At 45.8% G+C, this 18,225-nt stretch overlaps 1 protein-coding gene and 1 non-coding gene across 2 annotated transcripts; one reads left to right on the forward strand and one right to left on the reverse strand.

The window, feature by feature from the left end:
- Window positions 1-15,259: 15,259 nt before the first annotated feature.
- On the reverse strand, window positions 15,260-18,225 carry LOC115675848 (UDP-glucuronate:xylan alpha-glucuronosyltransferase 2). Its single transcript, XM_030598625.2, has 3 exons — window positions 17,953-18,225; window positions 17,208-17,847; window positions 15,260-16,445 (listed from the first exon to the last, which is right to left on the reverse strand). The coding sequence occupies exons 1-3, from the start codon at window positions 18,148-18,150 to the stop codon at window positions 15,493-15,495; spliced, it is 1,791 nt and encodes a 596-aa protein (XP_030454485.1). The 5' UTR covers window positions 18,151-18,225; the 3' UTR covers window positions 15,260-15,492.
- TRNAR-CCU (transfer RNA arginine (anticodon CCU)) lies at window positions 16,724-16,796 on the forward strand. The gene has a single exon. It is a non-coding gene; the product is annotated as a tRNA-Arg (tRNA).

An 18,225-nucleotide genomic window follows, 5' to 3' on the forward strand; every position in this document is an offset into this window, starting at 1 on the left:
CACCCCTACTTCAATTCAATCTTTTTCGCTGCAATCGCAAAGAAAATCGTGAAGATCAAAATGTCGACGGATGATTAAGATAATTACCCAAATTAAGTCCCGTCGAAAAGCCATGCGTTTCGATTTACGTTCAATGTTGGAAACAAGACCATGGTTGTATCCAGAACTTGTAGTACAAATAAAAATGTCCAGGATCAAGATTATTGTAATCACACCCTTAAATGGTGAGTTTTTTTTTTCTGATTAAATGGATTTCATGGCACTAATGGAAGACCCAAATAAGGAAAAAAAAACCAGACTAAACATGCCTTTTTTTTATAATCTTTTTCATCAGAAAAATATGAATTGACTACCTCAAAAAGGTCTGTCCACAGCAGTTATTTGATATGCCAAACTACACGAAACTTCAAAAGCACAGGAACGGGCGACCATCGGAATTCCATGGTGGTTGCACCTACAAGATCAGGGATTTGTTGAACTAATCCTTTCAACATCCCAAAAGATTAATCTGTCTCGCAACCATCCCCCGATTGTTGCCTTGCACCCAATCATTTTATATCCGACCCGTCGCTGTTGGTCTCTCCGGGGACGATAAGGACCCACAAGCAGATCAACGACGGCCCGGCAAAAATACAAAGTCAATGGAAAGATCGACCAAGTCGGCCTCGTACCTTACTTCGTGCAGAACGACGTCTGATATAATATGATCTGTGCAGATCAAATCAGCTTTTGCTTCCCCAAGATGTGTGAGGACTTGTTTATATGTCGCTGTTGTTCCCCTGTCAATCTAGTCAGATGTTCTTGTTTAACCGATTCGAGAGTTTTGTGCTCGAGTTTTGCCGAGAAAGATGTCGGATTGGAGCAGCACTGGTTGGACAATGAGTGAACGCGTTTTTAACTACTCCACTAACCAGCCACTTCATTCTATCCTAACATTGACACTTAGCCATCCTTGTTTCTGCTGCTCTCTCTCTCTCTCTCTCTTTGCTTCCTCCTTCAAATTTGGAGGCCGAAACCAATAACAGTAGGCTGCTCAAAAGTAAAATGAAGCGCTGTATATATTATTGCAAACAAAATTACTGTCTACGTCTAATTTATAGGAGTGAGCAGCCCGGCTGCTACAACCTGCGAACCGATTTCAAAAACTGAGAACCGGCCTGTTTCTATACCCAGAACCGATCGCCTGAAAACTTGGAATCCGGAAGCTGCAAGGCCAGACCGAACCGGTTTTGAATCTGTTTATCCCTAACAGTAAGTAAGTTCTTTTACTCTTTTTTTAAAACAGAAAATATTTGTTGAAATTGAATATGTTCGTGTTTACACAAAAAAAAATAATAAACTTTTGATTATTATTGTCAAGTGATAGACTTAGTCGATGAAAGTATACCTCAATCATTTATATCGCCTAGGGGGCAAATGGTCAACCATATCCACAATTGAACCTAGTAAAATTTGTCGAAGAAGTTCGACAATAAATTGGGATTAAATAGAGGTGTTTCATACCTATTTGCACGAAATCACATCCTAAATGAGTTGATAATCAGCCTTTGCCAATAGGCTTTGAACTCCCTGAATTTGTTATTTTTACTAGCGAAGATGAACAATCGACTAGTGAACACATTTGTCGATTTATAGCCGAATGCGGAGAAGTAGGGACAAATGAGTTTTAAGACTTAAGTTATTTTCTCTGTCTTTGTTGAAAAAAATACTTTTACCTGGTGCGCTGATTTACCACCTAATACAAAGTGTAATTGGGCAAAGATGGAGAAACAATTCCATTCTCAATTTTATATTGTGACATTCCGAAATTTCGCTCATTTGGGATTTATGAAATGAATTATTTTATTAATGTACTTGTAGCTAGTTCTCACCCGGAACTGATCATTTTTGGGATACTAACCATTAGGGAAAGGCTAACTGGGGACTTAAAATTCGTGCGACAAAGTAAGAATTCGATCGTAAATTGACTTTCGACCATAAAATCGCCGATGTGACATTTTGAGCCATAGTAGGCCGATCCAAGGATAACTAAGGGTCAGTTCGCCACTGTCATAGTAGTGGATCGCGGGTGATTCCGCCGGACCACGAAATGAATTGACGAACGATCCCGAACTTATTCCGAACGATCGTACTCATCGGACCTAGTGATCGATCCTCGCGATTTAAATGACAACCGAAGTCATTACGATCTGAATAAATTGTACGTGACCCGATTTAGTATCAGTCACGGGTCGTATAGGCGAATTTCCCCAAAAGCCACCCGTTAGTCTGAGAAACGCTCGAGTTACGTTATGAATATATAATTGGAATATTGAGTAAAGACCAAACCGAGCGTCAGAAAATTCGGAAAATCACGGCAGGGCCTTTGGACGATGTTGTAATTGGAACGTACAACTCTGGATTTCTTCGGATTTTTCAAAAAAGTTCAATTTCGGTGAGAAACGGAGAAAGTGACATTTTACCCTTGGAATTTATTAAAAGGGTTAGTTTTAAAGGGCAAGGGCATTTTGGTAATTTTGCCCTAAAAGTTGGAAAAGACAATTTTGCCCTTGGACTTTTTGAGAAATTACAAGATTGCCCTTGGATATTTTTGGCAAGAATCGATCTGGGCCGTCGGTTTCAAGATTAGATCGAATCTGGACCGTTGGATCAAAAATGTGAGAGAAGGGTATTTTGGTCATTTGCCAAATTTGGTCAAAATTGGCACTATTTAAGTCTAGTCTCTCTCTCTCTCTCTCTCTCTCTCTCTCTCTCTCTCTCTCTCTCTCTCTCTCTCTCATTCGGTCCCCCTCCCCCACCGAAGGCTCCCCCTCAACCGTGAGCCCCCTTCCTCCGCCGAACGCCACCCCGTGCTCGCCTGTCGCCGCCGTCCATACGCTCGCCGGACCGCCGCCGTGTCGTGCCGTTCTCGCCGCCACATCGCCGCCAGCCCCACGCCGTCCCTCTCCTTCTCTCTCTCTCTCTCTCCCCGTGTGGCCGTGGGTCTTGGCCAAGGCAAGCCGCGCCCCCGCCGTCGCTGTTCTCGCCGCCAAGCCGCACCGCCGTTCGCCGCCGCTCCCGATTAAGTGCCGCCGCTTTCCGTTTTAGCCGCGTGAGTCTAGAACTAGGTAAGTCGCGCTCTAAACCCAATTTAGGACTTCGGGTATCGACGGATGATTTTTGGGGAGAAATCGGGTTTAATATTATGTGGAATTTGCTTGATTTATGAACAAAACCCATGGGTGGGCCTTAGAATGGAATTTGGGAAATTTTGGCAGGTGATTGAAGGTCGACAGTGGGCTGTGGATGACTGTTCATTGGGCTGTGATGGGCCGATCGGGACGCAAGTTGGATTTTTAGAACCGGCAATTAATGGCGAGAAAGTCTCGTGAAGGACCGGAATTGATTTGACGCCATTTGGTTAGAGAAAAATGGCAAATTGTGCGTTTATGGTGTGTTTAAACTGTGACTGAATTTTAGTGATGAAATTGAGTGCATGGTTGTGTAATTGCCTGATTGAAATATGCCTGTTGGGTGCACGCGTGGGCCAGACTGATTTAATTATTAAAATTGGCATTGTCAAATACTGAGTGAGCATGAGTCATGTGTAATTAATGCGTGCACGGGCCACGTGTGATTGGCCAGTTAAATGGGGTAAATGCTTGTGGAGCATGTGCATGAGTAAGAAAGTGGGTGTGGTGTGATATGTGTTCGTGGAAATTGTGCCGTCCTGAGGCGTGTTCGTTTATGCGGGACGATGCCCGGTATTACCTGAAGACTGCTAGCCTAAGGCGTGTACTTCAACGCGGGTTGCGCAGTAGGTGGTAGGTGTTGAGCCTGAGGCGTGTACTTCAACGCGGGCAAGAAACATGGCTTGAGGCGTGTACGTTTACGCGGGCCCGGAAGTGTTGTGAAAAGAGGTCGCAGTGTAACTGAGGCGTGTACTTTTACGCGGGTCACTGGCGAGGAATGTGGAAAAAGATATGATGAGAATGAAATGAATGTCTGAAATGAGAATTGTGCCTGCATGTGATTGCGTGTATGTGATTGTGTTTGTGTTTGTTTAATTGTCTGGAGGTACGTGATAGCCTAGGTGGGGTTTAGGGGTGAACTTGCTGAGAAGTGTTCTCATGGTTGTTTCAACCAACATTTTCAGAACCTCGACCAGATCCATGAATCCTCCGCAACCGCCACTAGAGCGTTTTGGGGTGCCAGTGCACACCGAGAATGAGGTTGCAGAATTTCCGATGTGTGATGGAATGACCTGGATTAAGCATACCACAACGGTTTTCGTAGAAGTAGGATTACCTTTATGGGAGACCCATGTTTATACCGCCTGGTTCTTCCGGGATGTAGATGGAGATGAGTTTGGGCCCGTTAGGGGTTTTGATGTTCCGTTCGATCTCGTTGGGGATTGGGACCCGGCTGCCATACCTCCGATAGATGGAGAGTTGACCAGTACAGAGGTTAGCTTAGCGCAATCTGGAATGCATCCAGCGCCCGCAGCACAGGGATCTTCAGAGGTTGAGCATGAACCCGAGCCCGAAGCATCGCAAGCTGAAGATGATCCAATGGACATAGATTTAGAACCGATCCCCGAGGAAGAACCAGAGGAAGCGGAGCCCGAAATAGAACCCGAGGTAGAGCCTAATGATGAGTCTGAGGAGTCGGAAGAGCCTGTAGGAGACCCGGAATATATACTCCCTTTTGAGCAATATATGGATCCCAATTTTGTGCCTGCGTACAATTTCTTTGATTTTCTAACTGAGGAGAATCAGAATGAAGTTCCAGCTGAGTCGGGTGACATCAATCACCCGATTGAGATTGAGGCGGAGACGGAGTCTTTGGAGGAGCAAGCCGATCAGGGAAGTTCAGATTCAGATGGGGATGAGTCAGACTCAGAATGGACGCCGAGTAAAGGGCGTAGGGGATAGCATTAGGGGTTCGGAATGATAGATTTTGGAGAGTACCATTTTTGAGGTAGAATGCCAGGTCATCGGTCCATTTTGATTTCGATGGTTTTAATACGGTGTGCACATGTATATTAAGGTTTGTAAGATTGTGAATATTATGGTATAAGTTCGAATGAGAAAGGAATATGTATATTCTCCCTGAATGTTTCCCCAGTTTTAAATTGTCCGGGATTAATTGTAGTATCCGCTGTGGATTTAAATCTCTGATGATTGTAATTGAGGTCGGCGATAACCCTGGGATGTCGCATAAATCGACCAGTGGCGGATGTCGCGAGCTCGATAGGGTTCGGGGCGTGACATCCCCGTTTGAATTGGTATCAGAGCAAGGTAAGCTCGATCTAAACTGGTCGAAGTTTGGAGTGATAAAGAGCAGAGGTTCTGGGGTAGAAATTAGGGAGACTTTAGTGAGCCATAAGGCGGAATGAGCTACACGTGTCTCCAGACTGTTTGTTGTGATTGATTGAATGAATTAATTGTTGTGATGATGGAAATGCAAGTGCGTCTGGACCTGAGGTAAGTGTTCAGACTTTTGTGATTGTGGTCTTGTGATTGGTAGTGAGGAATTGTTTGTTTAGTGAATTCTTGTGCTAATTCACTGTTTAGAATCAGATTAATCTAGTGGGCCTAGAGTGCTAATTCCTAAATGGAATTATAGTAGGTAGGAGAGTGGTAGAATTGCGATAATGAGCAGTGAAGGAAGAGGCGTAGGAAGAGTCCCAAGAAGGGGTGCTGGAAGGGGAACAAGAGGTTGAGGTCGTGCTCGAGCTAGGGCTGTAGAGGACCTCGGCATGGGTGTAGGAGCGATAGAAAATTTTGGGTTTGATGCTGGAGCTGCAGTGGACCTCAGAGTAGAAGTTAGACCTGCTGAGGATCCTAGAATGGAAGCTGTTATGAGGACATTGGAGCAGATCGAAAATCTGTTAGGACAGCAGACTCAGGAAAGAGCTGCTGCGAATGCCCAAGCTGCCGAGGCCGCTGTGGCCGCTGCTGTTGATAATGATAATGAGAATCAAGGGCAGGGGCATGTGATTGTAAATAGACCGATGCACCAACTGGTAGAACAGTTCATAAAGCTTAAACCGCCTAAGTTCTCTGGGAAAGGTGACCCTGAGGCTGCACCTCGGTGGGTAGAGGAACTCGAGAAGGCTTTTGAGGTGTTAGAGTGCAATGATCATGAAAAAGTAACTCTGGCGGTATATCAATTGCAGGACAACTCGAATGATTGGTGGAAAGCCACCAAGGATAGGGTGTTCCCGGAAGGCACAGACCGAACTTGGGCTGTTTTTACTGAGAGGTTTTATGAAAAATATTTCTCGGCAAGTGCTAGGGAGAGAAAGTTAGCAGAGTTTATGAAACTCCGTCAGGGTCAGATGACAGTAGATCAGTATGAGGCAGAATTTTCGAGACTGTCTAAGTTTGCGCCGAGAATGGTGGAACATCCCGATGACAAGGCATGAAGATTTCGGGACGGATTGAAGACTGATATTCGTAGCCAATTGTTACTGGTAAATCTGCAGACGTATGAAGATATATTTGATAGGGCCCAGATTCTATAGCGAGATCAGGTGGATAGGGCCGCTGCTTCTGGGTCAAGATTTGTCCAGGGAAGGGACAATCGTAATCTGGGAAAGAGGCCGATGATGGATAATAGACGCTTTACTCCTTCTGTTAAAAGGAATATTGGGAAACCAGTCAGGAATTTCAATGGACAGTATAGAATTTGTGGAGGTAGACATGGGAATGGACCTTGTCCAACCCAGGGTGGAGTGTGTTTTGGATGTGGGGGATTTGGTCACCACATAAGGAATTGCCCCAATCCCAGACAAAACAGGCCGCCTGCATTGCCGCCGCCTCGGAATGGGAATCAGGCCGGAGCGGCTCAGACAGTAAACCAGAATAGGCCTCAAGCGCAAGGACGAGTGTATGCTATGCCCAGACGAGAGGCTGAGAACGCACCAGGGGTTGTCACAGGTACGATTTCTCTGTGCAACCATGCTGCATATGCTTTGTTTGACCATGGAGCTTCACATTCTTTCGTATCGAAACAGTTTGTTGATTTAATTGGTTTGGAATCGCAATTGCTTGATGTGGTATTATGTGTGACCACTCCCTTGAATGATAAACTGCTGGTCTCGTTGGGTTGTCCAAACTGTAAGATTGTGATTGGGGATAGGGAGGAAATGATCGATTTAGCAGTTCTAGACATGTATGATTTTGATGTGATAGTGGGCATGGATTGGCTGTCTAAGCAGAGAGCCGTAATGGACTGCAATAGCAGGGTGATCCAATTCAATCCTGTTGGACATCCGAAATTTAAATTTGTGGGAAGTCGAGGAGGACCCTCGATTCCATGGATTTCGTCGCTAGAAATGACGAAATTGCTGAGTGAAGGTTGTCAAGGGTTCCTAGCGGCAGTAGTTGATTCAACGACCGAAGAGCCGAGGCTTGAGGATATAGCTGTGGTGTGCGAGTATCCCGATGTGTTCCCTCAGGAATTGCCGGGACTACCACCAGCGAGGGAGGTGGAATTTGTAATCGAATTGGCACCTGGAACTGAGTCAATTTCGAAAGCACCTTATAGAATGTCGTTGTCGGAGTTAAAAGAGTTAAAGGTGCAGATGCAGGAATTGTTGGATAAGGGATTTATTCGTCCTAGTGCGTCTCCGTGGGGAGAGCCGGTGTTATTTGTAAGGAAGAAAGATGGATCATTGAGGTTGTGTATAGATTACAGGCAGCTGAATCAGGTGACGATTAAAAATAAATATCCCTTACCGAGGATTGATGATTTGTTTGATCAGTTGCAAGGGGCTTCGGTGTTCTCTAAAATTGATTTGAGAACGGGGTATCATCAGTTGAGGATTAGAACGGAGGATATTCCGAAGACGGCATTCAGGACGAGATATGGACATTATGAATTTACTGTAATGCCGTTTGGATTGACAAACGCCCCTGCTGCCTTTATGGACTTGATGAATCGGGTGTTCAAAGAATTCTTAGACCAGTTTGTGATCGTTTTTATAGACGATATATTGGTGTATTCGAAAAGTCCCGAGGAGCATGAATTCCGTTTGAGTAAGGTCCTACAGACTTTAAGGGAGAACGCACTGTATGCTAAGTTTAGCAAGTGCGAGTTTTGGCTCAATCGAGTTGCGTTTCTTGGACATGTGATCTCGGGGGAAGGAATCTCAGTAGATCCATCGAAGATTGAAGCTGTGATGAAGTGGCCTAGACCCACGACGGTAACAGAGGTTCGAAGTTTTCTGGGTTTAGCAGGATATTATCGTCGTTTCGTAGAAGGGTTTTCGGCAATAGCAACGCCGTTGACGCATTTGCTGAAAAAGGAAACGAGATTTGAATGGTCAGATAGATGTGAGAGGAGTTTTCAAGAATTGAAGCATAGATTGACAACAACACCAGTATTGACTATTCCGTCAGGACCTGGAGGATATGATATATAGAGTGATGTGTCGTTGAAAGGATTGGGATGTGTACTCATGCAAAATGGGCGAGTAGTAGCTTATGCGTCAAGGCAGTTAAGACCGCATGAGTTGAACTATCCGACGCATGACTTGGAATTGGCCGCCATAGTATTGGCCCTGAAGATTTGGCGACATTATTTATGCAGAGAGAAGTTTCAGATTTATACAGACCATCAGAGCCTCAAGTATTTGTTTTTCCAAAAGGAGTTAACCATGAGGCAGCGTCGGTGGATGGAGTTGTTGAAGAATTACGACTGTGAAATTTTATATCATCCCGGGAAGGCTAACCGGGTAGCTGATGCTTTGAGTCGTAAGTCGAGTATAGCTCATTTAATGGTCAAGGAGTGGACACTGTTAGAAAAAGTACGAGACTCGTAGTTCAGATTCGAAGTGAGTCAAGTCTCGAGCTTGCTGGCTATGCTTAGGATTGAACCGGAGATTCAGACTAAAATTAAGATGTTGCAATCTTCAGATCAGGAAATTCAAAAGATTCTAAAGATGGAAGAGGCCAAGAGAAAGCCAGATTTTCAAGTGTCTGAAGACGGGATATTGAAATTCCGAGGACGGTTATGTGTGCCTGACGATGCGGAGCTTAAGGAGGAGATTTTGTCAGAAGCGCATCGTAGCAGTTATAGTATCCATCTAGGTAGTACTAAAATGTATCGGAATTTGAGACAATATTACTGGTGGAATGGTATGAAGGCGGATATCGCTAAACACGTGACTAAGTGCCTGACGTGTCAGCAAGTGAAAACGCAACATTGTAAGCCCGGGGGATTATTGCGACCTTTGGAAATTCCAGAATGGAAGTGAGAGCACATAACTATGGACTTTGTGACGGGATTGCCGAAAAGCCAAAGAGGTCATGATGCTATTTGGGTGATTGTCTACGGATTGACCAAGTCGGTACACTTTTTGGTTGTGCGAAAGGACTTCGCATTAGATCGATATGCTGAGTTGTACGTACAGCAGATAGTTCGATTGCATGGGGTACCCGTGTCGATAACATCAGATCGTGATCCTAGATTTACCGCCAGTTTTTGGAAAAGTCTGCAGACGGCGTTAGGATCCAAGTTGCAATTCAGTACAGCCTACCATCCTCAGACAAATGGTCAGTCTGAGAGGACGATTCAGACTCTAGAGGATATGCTCAGGGCATGTGTGCTGGATTTTCAGGGCAAGTGGAAAGAGCAACTACCCTTAGTAGAGTTTGCTTATAATAATAGTTTCCAGCAGAACATTGGAATGACGCCTTTTGAAGCACTATATGACAGGGCTTGTAGGACGCCCGTGTGTTGGGATGAAGTGGGAGAAAGGACTATAACTGGGCCAGAGCTAGTCGAGCAGTCAATTGAGGCAGTTAAGATTATTCGTGAAAGGCTGAGGACAGCGCAGAGCTGTCAAAAGAGTTATGCAGACAGAAGGCGAAGACCTTTGAAGTTTCAAGTCGGGGATCACGTTTTTCTTAAGGTATCGCCCATGAGGGGACTATCCAGGTTTGGTAAAAAGGGAAAGTTGAGTCCGAGGTACGTGGGACCATTTGAGGTATTGGAAAGAATTGGGGATTTAGCCTATCGCCTTGCGTTACCGCCAAATTTATCGCAAGTGCATAATGTGTTCCACGTATCGATGTTAAGGAAATATGAACCGGATCCGACGCATGTGTTGAATTATGAGGAGATCGAAGTTGATGATAAAGTGTCTTATGTCGAGAGACCGGTAAGAATCGAAGATCGTAAGGAGCGAGTTTTGAGGAACAAGACAATCCCGATGGTCAAAGTTATTTGGGAGCACCACGGGACTGAAGGCGCAACTTGAGAAAGTGAGGAGATGATGCAACGTCAATACCCCCAGTTGTTTGAGCAGTAGTAAGATTTGTAAATGTTGGGTAGTAGTGAGATTTGTAAATTTCGAGGACGAAATTTTTGTAAGGGGGGAAGATTGTGACATTCCGAAATTTCGCTCATTTTGGATTTATAAAATGAATTATTTTATTAATGTACTTGTAGCTAGTTCTCACCCGGAACTGATCATTTTTGGGATACTAACCATTAGGGAAAGGCTAACTGGGAACTTAAAATTCGTGCGACAAAGTAAGAATTCGATCGTGAATTGACTTTCGACCATAAAATCGCCGATGTGACATTTTGAGCCATAGTAGGCCGATCCAAGGATAACTAAGGGTCAGTTCGCCACTGTCATAGTAGTGGATCGCGGGTGATTCCGCCAGACCACGAAATGAATTGACGAACGATCCCGAACTTATTCCGAACGATCGTACTCATCGGACCTAGTGATCGATCCTCTCGATTTAAATGACAACCGAAGTCATTACGGTCTGAATAAATTGTACGTGACTCGATTTAGTATCAGTCACAGGTCGTATAAGCGAATTTCCCCAAAAGCCACCCGTTAGTCTGAGAAACGCTCGAGTTACGTTATGAATATATAATTGGAATATTGAGTAGAGACCAAGCCGAGCGTCAGAAAATTCGGAAAATCACGGCAGGGCCTTTGGACGACGTTGTAATTGGAACGTACAACTCTGGATTTCTTCGAATTTTTCAGAAAAGTTCAATTTCGGCGAGAAACGGAGAAAGTGACCATTTTACCCTTGGAATTTATTAAAGGGTTAGTTTTAAAGGGCAAGGGCATTTTGGTAATTTTGCCCTAAAAGTTGGAAAAGACAATTTTGCCCTTGGACTTTTTGAGAAATTACAAGATTTCCCTTGGATATTTTTGGCAAGATTCGATCTGGGCCGTCGATTTCAAGATTAGATCGAATCTGAACCGTTGGATCAAAAATGTGAGAGAAGGGTATTTTGGTCATTTGCCAAATTTGGTCAAAATTGGCACTATTTAAGTCTAGTCTCTCTCTCTCTCTCTCTCTCTCCTCTCTCTCCCATTCGGTCCCCCTCCCCCCACCGAAGGCCCCCCCTCAACCGTGAGCCCCCTTCCCCCACCGAACGTCGCCTCGTGTTCGCCCGTCGCCGCCGTCCGTACGCTCGCCGGACCGCCGCCGTGCCGTGCCGTTCTCGCCGCCACACCACCGCCTGCCCCACGCCGTCCCTCTCCTTCTCTCTCTCTCTCTCTCTCTCTCCCCGTGTGGCCGTGGGTCTCGGCCAAGGCAAGCCGCGCCCCCGCCGTCGCCGTTCTCGCCGCGCCGCCGTTCGCCGCCGCTCCCGATTAAGTGCCGCCGCTTTCCGTTCTAGCCGCGTGAGTCTAGAACTAGGTAAGTCGCGCTCTAAACCCAATTTAGGACTTCGGGTATCGACGGATGATTTTTGGGGAGAAATCGGGTTTAATATTATGTGGAATTTGCTTGATTTATGAACAAAACCCATGGGCGGGCCTTAGAATGGAATTTGGGAAATTTTGGCGGGTGATTGAAGGTCGACAGTGGGCTGTGGATGACTGTTCATTGGGCTGTGATGGGCCGATCGGGACGCAAGTTGGATTTTTAGAACCGGTAATTAATGGCGAGAAAGTCTCGTGAAGGACCGGAATTGATTTGACGCCATTTGGTTGGAGAAAAATGGCAAATTATGCGTTTATGGTGTGTTTAAACTGTGAACTGAATTTTACTGATGAAATTGAGTGTATGGTTGTGTAATTGCTTGATTGAAATATGCCTGTTGGGTGCACGCGTGGGCCAGACTGATTTAATTATTAAAATTGGCCTTGTCAAATGCTGAGTGAGCATGGGTCATGTGTAATTAATGCGTGCACGGGCCACGTGTGATTGGCCAGTTAAATAGGGTAAATGCTTGTGGAGCATGTGCATGAGTAAGAAAGTGGGTGTGGTGTGATATGTGTTCGTGGAAATTGTGTCGTCCTGAGGCGTGTTCGTTTACGCGGGACGATGCCCGGTATTACCGGAAGACTGCTAACCTGAGGCATGTACTTCAACGCGGGTTGCGCAGTAGGTGGTAGGTGTTGAGCCTGAGGCGTGTACTTCAACGCGGACAAGAAACATGGCCTGAGGCGTGTACGTTTACGCGGGCCCGAAAGTGTTGTGAAAAGAGGTCGCAGTGTACCTGAGGCGTATACTTTTACGCGGGTCACTGGCGAGGAATGTGGAAAAAGATATGATGAGAATGAAATGAATGTCTGAAATGAGAATTGTGCCTGCATGTGATTGCGTGTATGTGATTGTGTTTGTGTTTATTTAATTGTCTGGAGGTACGTGATAGCCTAGGTGGGGTTTAGGGGTGAACTTGCTGAGAAGTGTTCTCATGGTTGTTTCAACCAACATTTTCAGAACCCCGACCAGATCCATGAATCCTCCGCCACCGCCACCAGAGCGTTTTGGGGTGCCAGTGCACACCGAGAATGAGGTTGCAGAATTTCCGATGGGTGATGGAATGACATGGATTAAGCATACCACAACGGTTTTCGTAGAAGTAGGATTACCTTTATGGGAGACTCATGTTTATACCGCCTGGTTCTTCCGGGATGTAGATAGAGATGAGTTTGGGCCCGTTAGGAGTTTTGATGTTCCGTTCGATCTCGTTGGGGATTGGGACCCGGCTGCCATACCCCCGATAGATGGAGAGTTGACCAGTACAGAGGTTAGCTTAGCGCAATCTGGAATGCATCCAGCGCCCGCAGCACAGGGATCTTCAAAGGCTGAGCATGAACTCGAGCCCGAAGCATTGCAAGCTGAAGATGATCCAATGGACATAGATTTAGAACCGATCCCCGAGGAAGAACCAGAGGAAGCGGAGCCCGAAATGGAACCCGAGGTAGAGCCTAATGATGAGTCTGAGGAGTCGGAAGAGCCTGTAGGAGACCCGGAATATATACACTCCCTTTTGAGCAATATATGGATCCCAATTTTGTGCCTGCGTACAATTTCTTTGATTTTCTAGCTGAGGAGAATCAGAATGAAGTTCCAGCTGAGTCGGGCGACATCAATCACCCGATTGAGATTGAGGCGGAGACGGAGTCTTCGGAGGAGCAAGCCGATTAGGGAAGTTCAGATTCAGATGGGGATGAGTCAGACTCAGAATGGACGCCGAGTAAAGGGCGTAAGGGCTAGCATTAGGGGTTCAGAATGATAGATTTTGGAGAATACCATTTTTGAGGTAGAATGCCAGGTCATCGGTCCATTTTGATTTCGATGGTTTTAATACGGTGTGCACATGTATATTAAGGTTTGTAAGATTGTGAATATTATGGTATAAGTTCGAATGAGAAAGGAATATGTATATTCTCCCTGAATGTTTCCCCAGTTTTAAATTGTCCGGGATTAATTGTAGTATCTGCTGTGGATTTAAATCTCTGATGATTGTAATTGAGGTCGGCGATAACCCTGGGATGTCGCATAAATCGACTAGTGGCGGATTTCGCGAGCTCGATAGGGTTCGGAGCGTGACATATATAACGATACTGGATGTATCGATTTTTTATTTAGCGACACACTATCAATACTATAACGAGTTGGCCGATTAGTTCGTTGCTCGATGAGACTAAAAATAGATGCCTTACTTCACTCTCTAAGAAAGAATTTGCGAGTTTGGCTTACAATAGATTGAAACTTAATCTAAGAGAAAAATTCAAAGGCCAAAACTTTGCCGATTTATTTCAATTGGCAACACAAGTGTCTAAGTATGATCAACTACTTAGAGATAGAAATAAAGGGCCACATAAAGATTTTATACAAAACTTGGCTTTCGTGAAAAACCGTGTTAGATGATGAATTTGACCAAGATAACATTCAGCAAAGAAAATTTGAATTTGCAGATGACAAGGGAGCACATGATGACTCATGATTATCTAATTTAAAATAATCGAATAATAATTCTTTTAAAGGGGCATAAGTTTACACACAAAAAATTACCAACTTTTGGTTATTATCGACAAGCGATAGACTTAATCGATGACATTAGAGTTTGGTCATTTACGAAATGAATTACCGATAACTTAAAGGGAATTGACAACTCGTTAGTCAAGTCATTGACGACACAATGTGAAGTTATCGGCGAGAGTTTTGAATTTTCTTGACAAAGTCATCGATATTGACGGTGAGCAATCGACACGAAGAAAATCGTCGGTTGGTTATGTCCTATCCATTCTCGAAGTAACTTCCAGTAACCACCGAAAGGGAGTTATTTGTTCTTTTTAATCAATCAAGGAACCCAACGTTCTCGCAAATATATATTTATCTTTACTTTTCTGCAATTTATATTTTCTGCAATCTAAATTCTCGTACTTTAGTCACAGTTTCAAATACTTTGTTGTTGATTAAATACCGCCATGTATCTTAATTGTAGTTTTCAAATCATTGTCGTCGATTAAATTCTGACGTTGCATCTTTCTTATTGCACTTTGTCGTTGATTAAATTCCGGCAAAATGTTTTGTATCTGTTCCTTGTGTTTCATTGAGACTCCTGTCTGGAATCGCCAAAGAATCCGTCTCCTCTTCATAAAACCGAAGAATCAATTTCGGTGAAAGATATTTCGTCGATTGGGACACATTTCGACGAAATAGTTCGTTACATTATCCTCGAGCAGAAAGAATTGTGTTCAAGTTTGGCACACGTATATTTTATATATAATAAAATGAAACCAAAAGAAAAAAAAAATGCCTTGACTGATTCCAGGGTCAATAAGGCATGTTCCTAGTTTCAAAAACTAGGAATCGATCTTGACATGATAGGTTTCAGGTTTGGAATTGGTCATCCATATTGATTTAGACATTCAGTCTCGAGAAAGGAGCATACGATTCTATTATGTGATGGTATCTTATTCCATGTTTTGATTCATGCAAAGATCGCCAATAATATATTCAAATTCCGCTTTTATTGATAGTAGAAGAATTCATCCTCAGCGGTTTAAAATGGCCTTTATGAGTTAGGCGAAGTGGCTAGAATTGTCCTCTCACATTCATCATACTACTATTCCTCTATATTATTCACATGCGAGATGAGAAACCCCCATTTACTCTCGTATATTAAAAGAGAAAAAACACCAGAAAAGGGAAGAGCAAAAAAAAATTATTTAAACTCCGAAACATGGGAAGGAAAAGAAATGAAAAAAGAATTAATTACATAGTTAATCTACGCCATCAAATTCGAGCGAAGCCGCCTCGGATCCGTAATATTGATCCTCCAGTGGCCGTCCGGCAGCCCCATCCGCCGCGCCCTCCGCCGCTCCCAGTTGAGCTCCGTCCTCCTCCGCTCGGTCAGGGCGCAGAACTTCCTCAGGCCCTTGTCCATGGCCTCGTCATGGAACCGCCACCACCGGCGGTGGGCGACGTCGCTGGCGTACACCCTCTGCTCCTCCACGTCCCAGTTGCAGTCGTAGTCCCGGTAGCACAGCCACGGCTTCCACCCCAGGTAGTGGATCGAGTACAGCTTCGGAGGGTCCGACCCGAAGAGCTGCTCCTTCACGCTCCGCTCCGCCGTGGTGTTGGACCAGAAGTTCTTGAGGAAGTTGACCCGCCGGGGGAGGCGGTGCCACCAGACGAAGACCTCGTTGAGGAAGCCCTGGTCACCGCCGTTGTAGGAGACGATGTCCTTGCGGTTGTTCATGAGGATCTTGAAGGTGCAGCTGGAGGGCTCGAGGACCATGATGCCGGAGTTGAAGATGGAGTTGTCGTTGCCCGTGGCGGACATCTGGGGGAAGTGGAAGAGCAGGTCGAGGTTGCGGAGGACCACGATGTCGGAGTCGATGAAGATGACCTTGTCGTAGTCGGTGAGCTGCCACAGCCGGAACTTGCTGTAGTTGTACTCGTTGTAGGAGTTCTTCTCGGCCCGCGGGTTGCGGATGCGGCGGATGAGGCGGATCTGCCAGCCGGCGGCGGCGAGGGCCGCGCGCTTCACCTCGGAGATGGAGGCGTCCAGGAGGAGGACGAGGTCGCGCTTGGTGCCGGTCCGGAGGAGGCTCTGGGCGAGGGCGATGGCGCCGCACACGTAGGCCTCAGAAGAGTGGAGGACGGTGGCGTAGGCCTCCCGCCGCACGGTGGCGGTGGTGGTGAGGATGTTGGAGAGGTCGTACACCTCGTTGATGCCTGCGGATTAAAAATTTCACGAGCCATTATTGTATCGATAAACTATTACATTGTCTGAAACTTTCTAGGTTTGGATCGCTTAGTATTGAAAGATGGCGAATCTCGCTAAATGTCAACATTAATGCAAAGGAGGAGACGACGCAGATTGGTATTTTTGAGCTGGATTTGCTTGGACTCAATGTCATATAATGCAATGTAATGACTGTAATTAAGCGATCTTACCATTAGATTTTGTGTAATAAATAAATATAATTAGAATGGGAAGCAAATAACCGACAGCGCCTGTAGCTCAGTGGATAGAGCGTCTGTTTCCTAAGCAGAAAGTCGTAGGTTCGACCCCTACCTGGCGCGTTTCACCTCTTCTTTTTCCTATCCCATGCAACCTTTGAATTTTTCTCTTTTCGTTTCGGGTATCTTTGACCAATTACTTCTTTCCATTATTCAACATTTTTAAAGATTTCGTAGAAATTATCATACGTAGTTGTTCAAATGTCAATTTCTAATACATAAGTAATGCGTTTACATATTCGCTAACACCGCTCTCCAAATCTTTTCCCCACTAAAAATTGAAAAATCTCAATACCCACCTCAAAGTTCCATCATGTTTCATCCCCAGAGGAAAACTTCCAGCACAATTCATCTCATTTGGTCAACGGGGACACCAATTTTATTTGGGAAATTATTAGCTAGGACTAATCATGACATTCAAGAAAAAAAAATTAAGTTTAAGGAAAACTTCTCAAATGTTGGGAGGACATTTACCTTGACCCCACAGCGGGAGAGCCAATCGGCAAGACCCAACCGGCAGCGCCACCTTCTGATCCAACCGACCCAGGTCCGGCTCATACAACCACCAATCACCTTCCTTCCTCACCAAGTCTTTGCACCTGAACAGCTCCAGCATCGGCCTGCACCTGCTCCACAGCACCACCCTCACCTTCCTCCCCGAACCCCTCCTCCCCCGCGTCGCTGCCGCCCCTGCCGCCACCAGGTGCGCCTGCAGCCTCCCCAGGTCCCGGTTCCACCCTTCCTCCGGGCTCCGGCACGGCAGCTTCGCCACCACCACGTCCATGGCCTCGTAGAGGGCGAAGTCGGGCATCGGTATCTCGGGGCAGGAGGGCACGTCGCTCTCCTCCTCCTCATCGATCCACTCGGGGAACAGGTCCTTCCACTCGAAGAGGGGCGACACCCGGTCGTACCGGATCGGGAATGCGTCCCCGAACTGCCCCCACTCGCTCACGTCATCGTCGTCCATGTTGATCATCCCGATCTTGTTCTTGCCCCCTCGCTCCATGACCTCCTCCATGAAGCTTGGCGGCTCCATCTTGTGACCTCTAGGCCTTGACCGGCGGTCGAACGCCTTCTCTTCCAACACCACCTTCATCTTGACCGCGTCTTCGTGCTAACAACGGAAAACGAAACTCAGCAAATTAAACACATTGTTTTTTCCTTAACCGATCTCGACTCGACTCAAACGAAACCGTACACGGGCTGTGGCTCACCTTACCTTGTGATGGCACTCGCGCATGTCGGAGCACCGGACGAGCGGCGCCCCGACGTTGTTGCCGAACACGGACGACGGACGGAGGAGAAGCGCAGCATACACGACCAGGAAGAATGCAAGAAACAGCAGGTTGATCCTGATGACCAGAGCCTTCGAAGGCGTGGCCTTCATGATCTTCTGAAAGCCAATGCCTTCGCCCATCTCCTTACTCTGACCGGAAGCTGCGGTTCTTGCCGAGGGGGGCTAGTATATATATCAACTATGCAAATTGCAAGC

Source organism: Syzygium oleosum, unplaced genomic scaffold (assembly GCF_021117445.2).
Source record: "Syzygium oleosum isolate NSW1041296 unplaced genomic scaffold, Sole_v2.1 Sole_v2.22, whole genome shotgun sequence".
NCBI classification, from domain to species: Eukaryota; Viridiplantae; Streptophyta; class Magnoliopsida; order Myrtales; family Myrtaceae; genus Syzygium; species Syzygium oleosum.

Excerpts from the sequence above, each read along its gene's own strand:
- LOC115675848 (XM_030598625.2), bottom strand. The coding sequence starts at position 18,150 with ATGGGCGAAGGCATTGGCTTTCAGAAGATCATGAAGGCCACGCCTTCG. Across the intron at positions 17,848-17,952 it reads TGCGCGAGTGCCATCACAAG|CACGAAGACGCGGTCAAGAT; the intron begins GTAAGGTGAGCC and ends TTCCGTTGTTAG. Across the intron at positions 16,446-17,207 it reads TCTCCCGCTGTGGGGTCAAG|GCATCAACGAGGTGTACGAC; the intron begins GTAAATGTCCTC and ends TTTAATCCGCAG.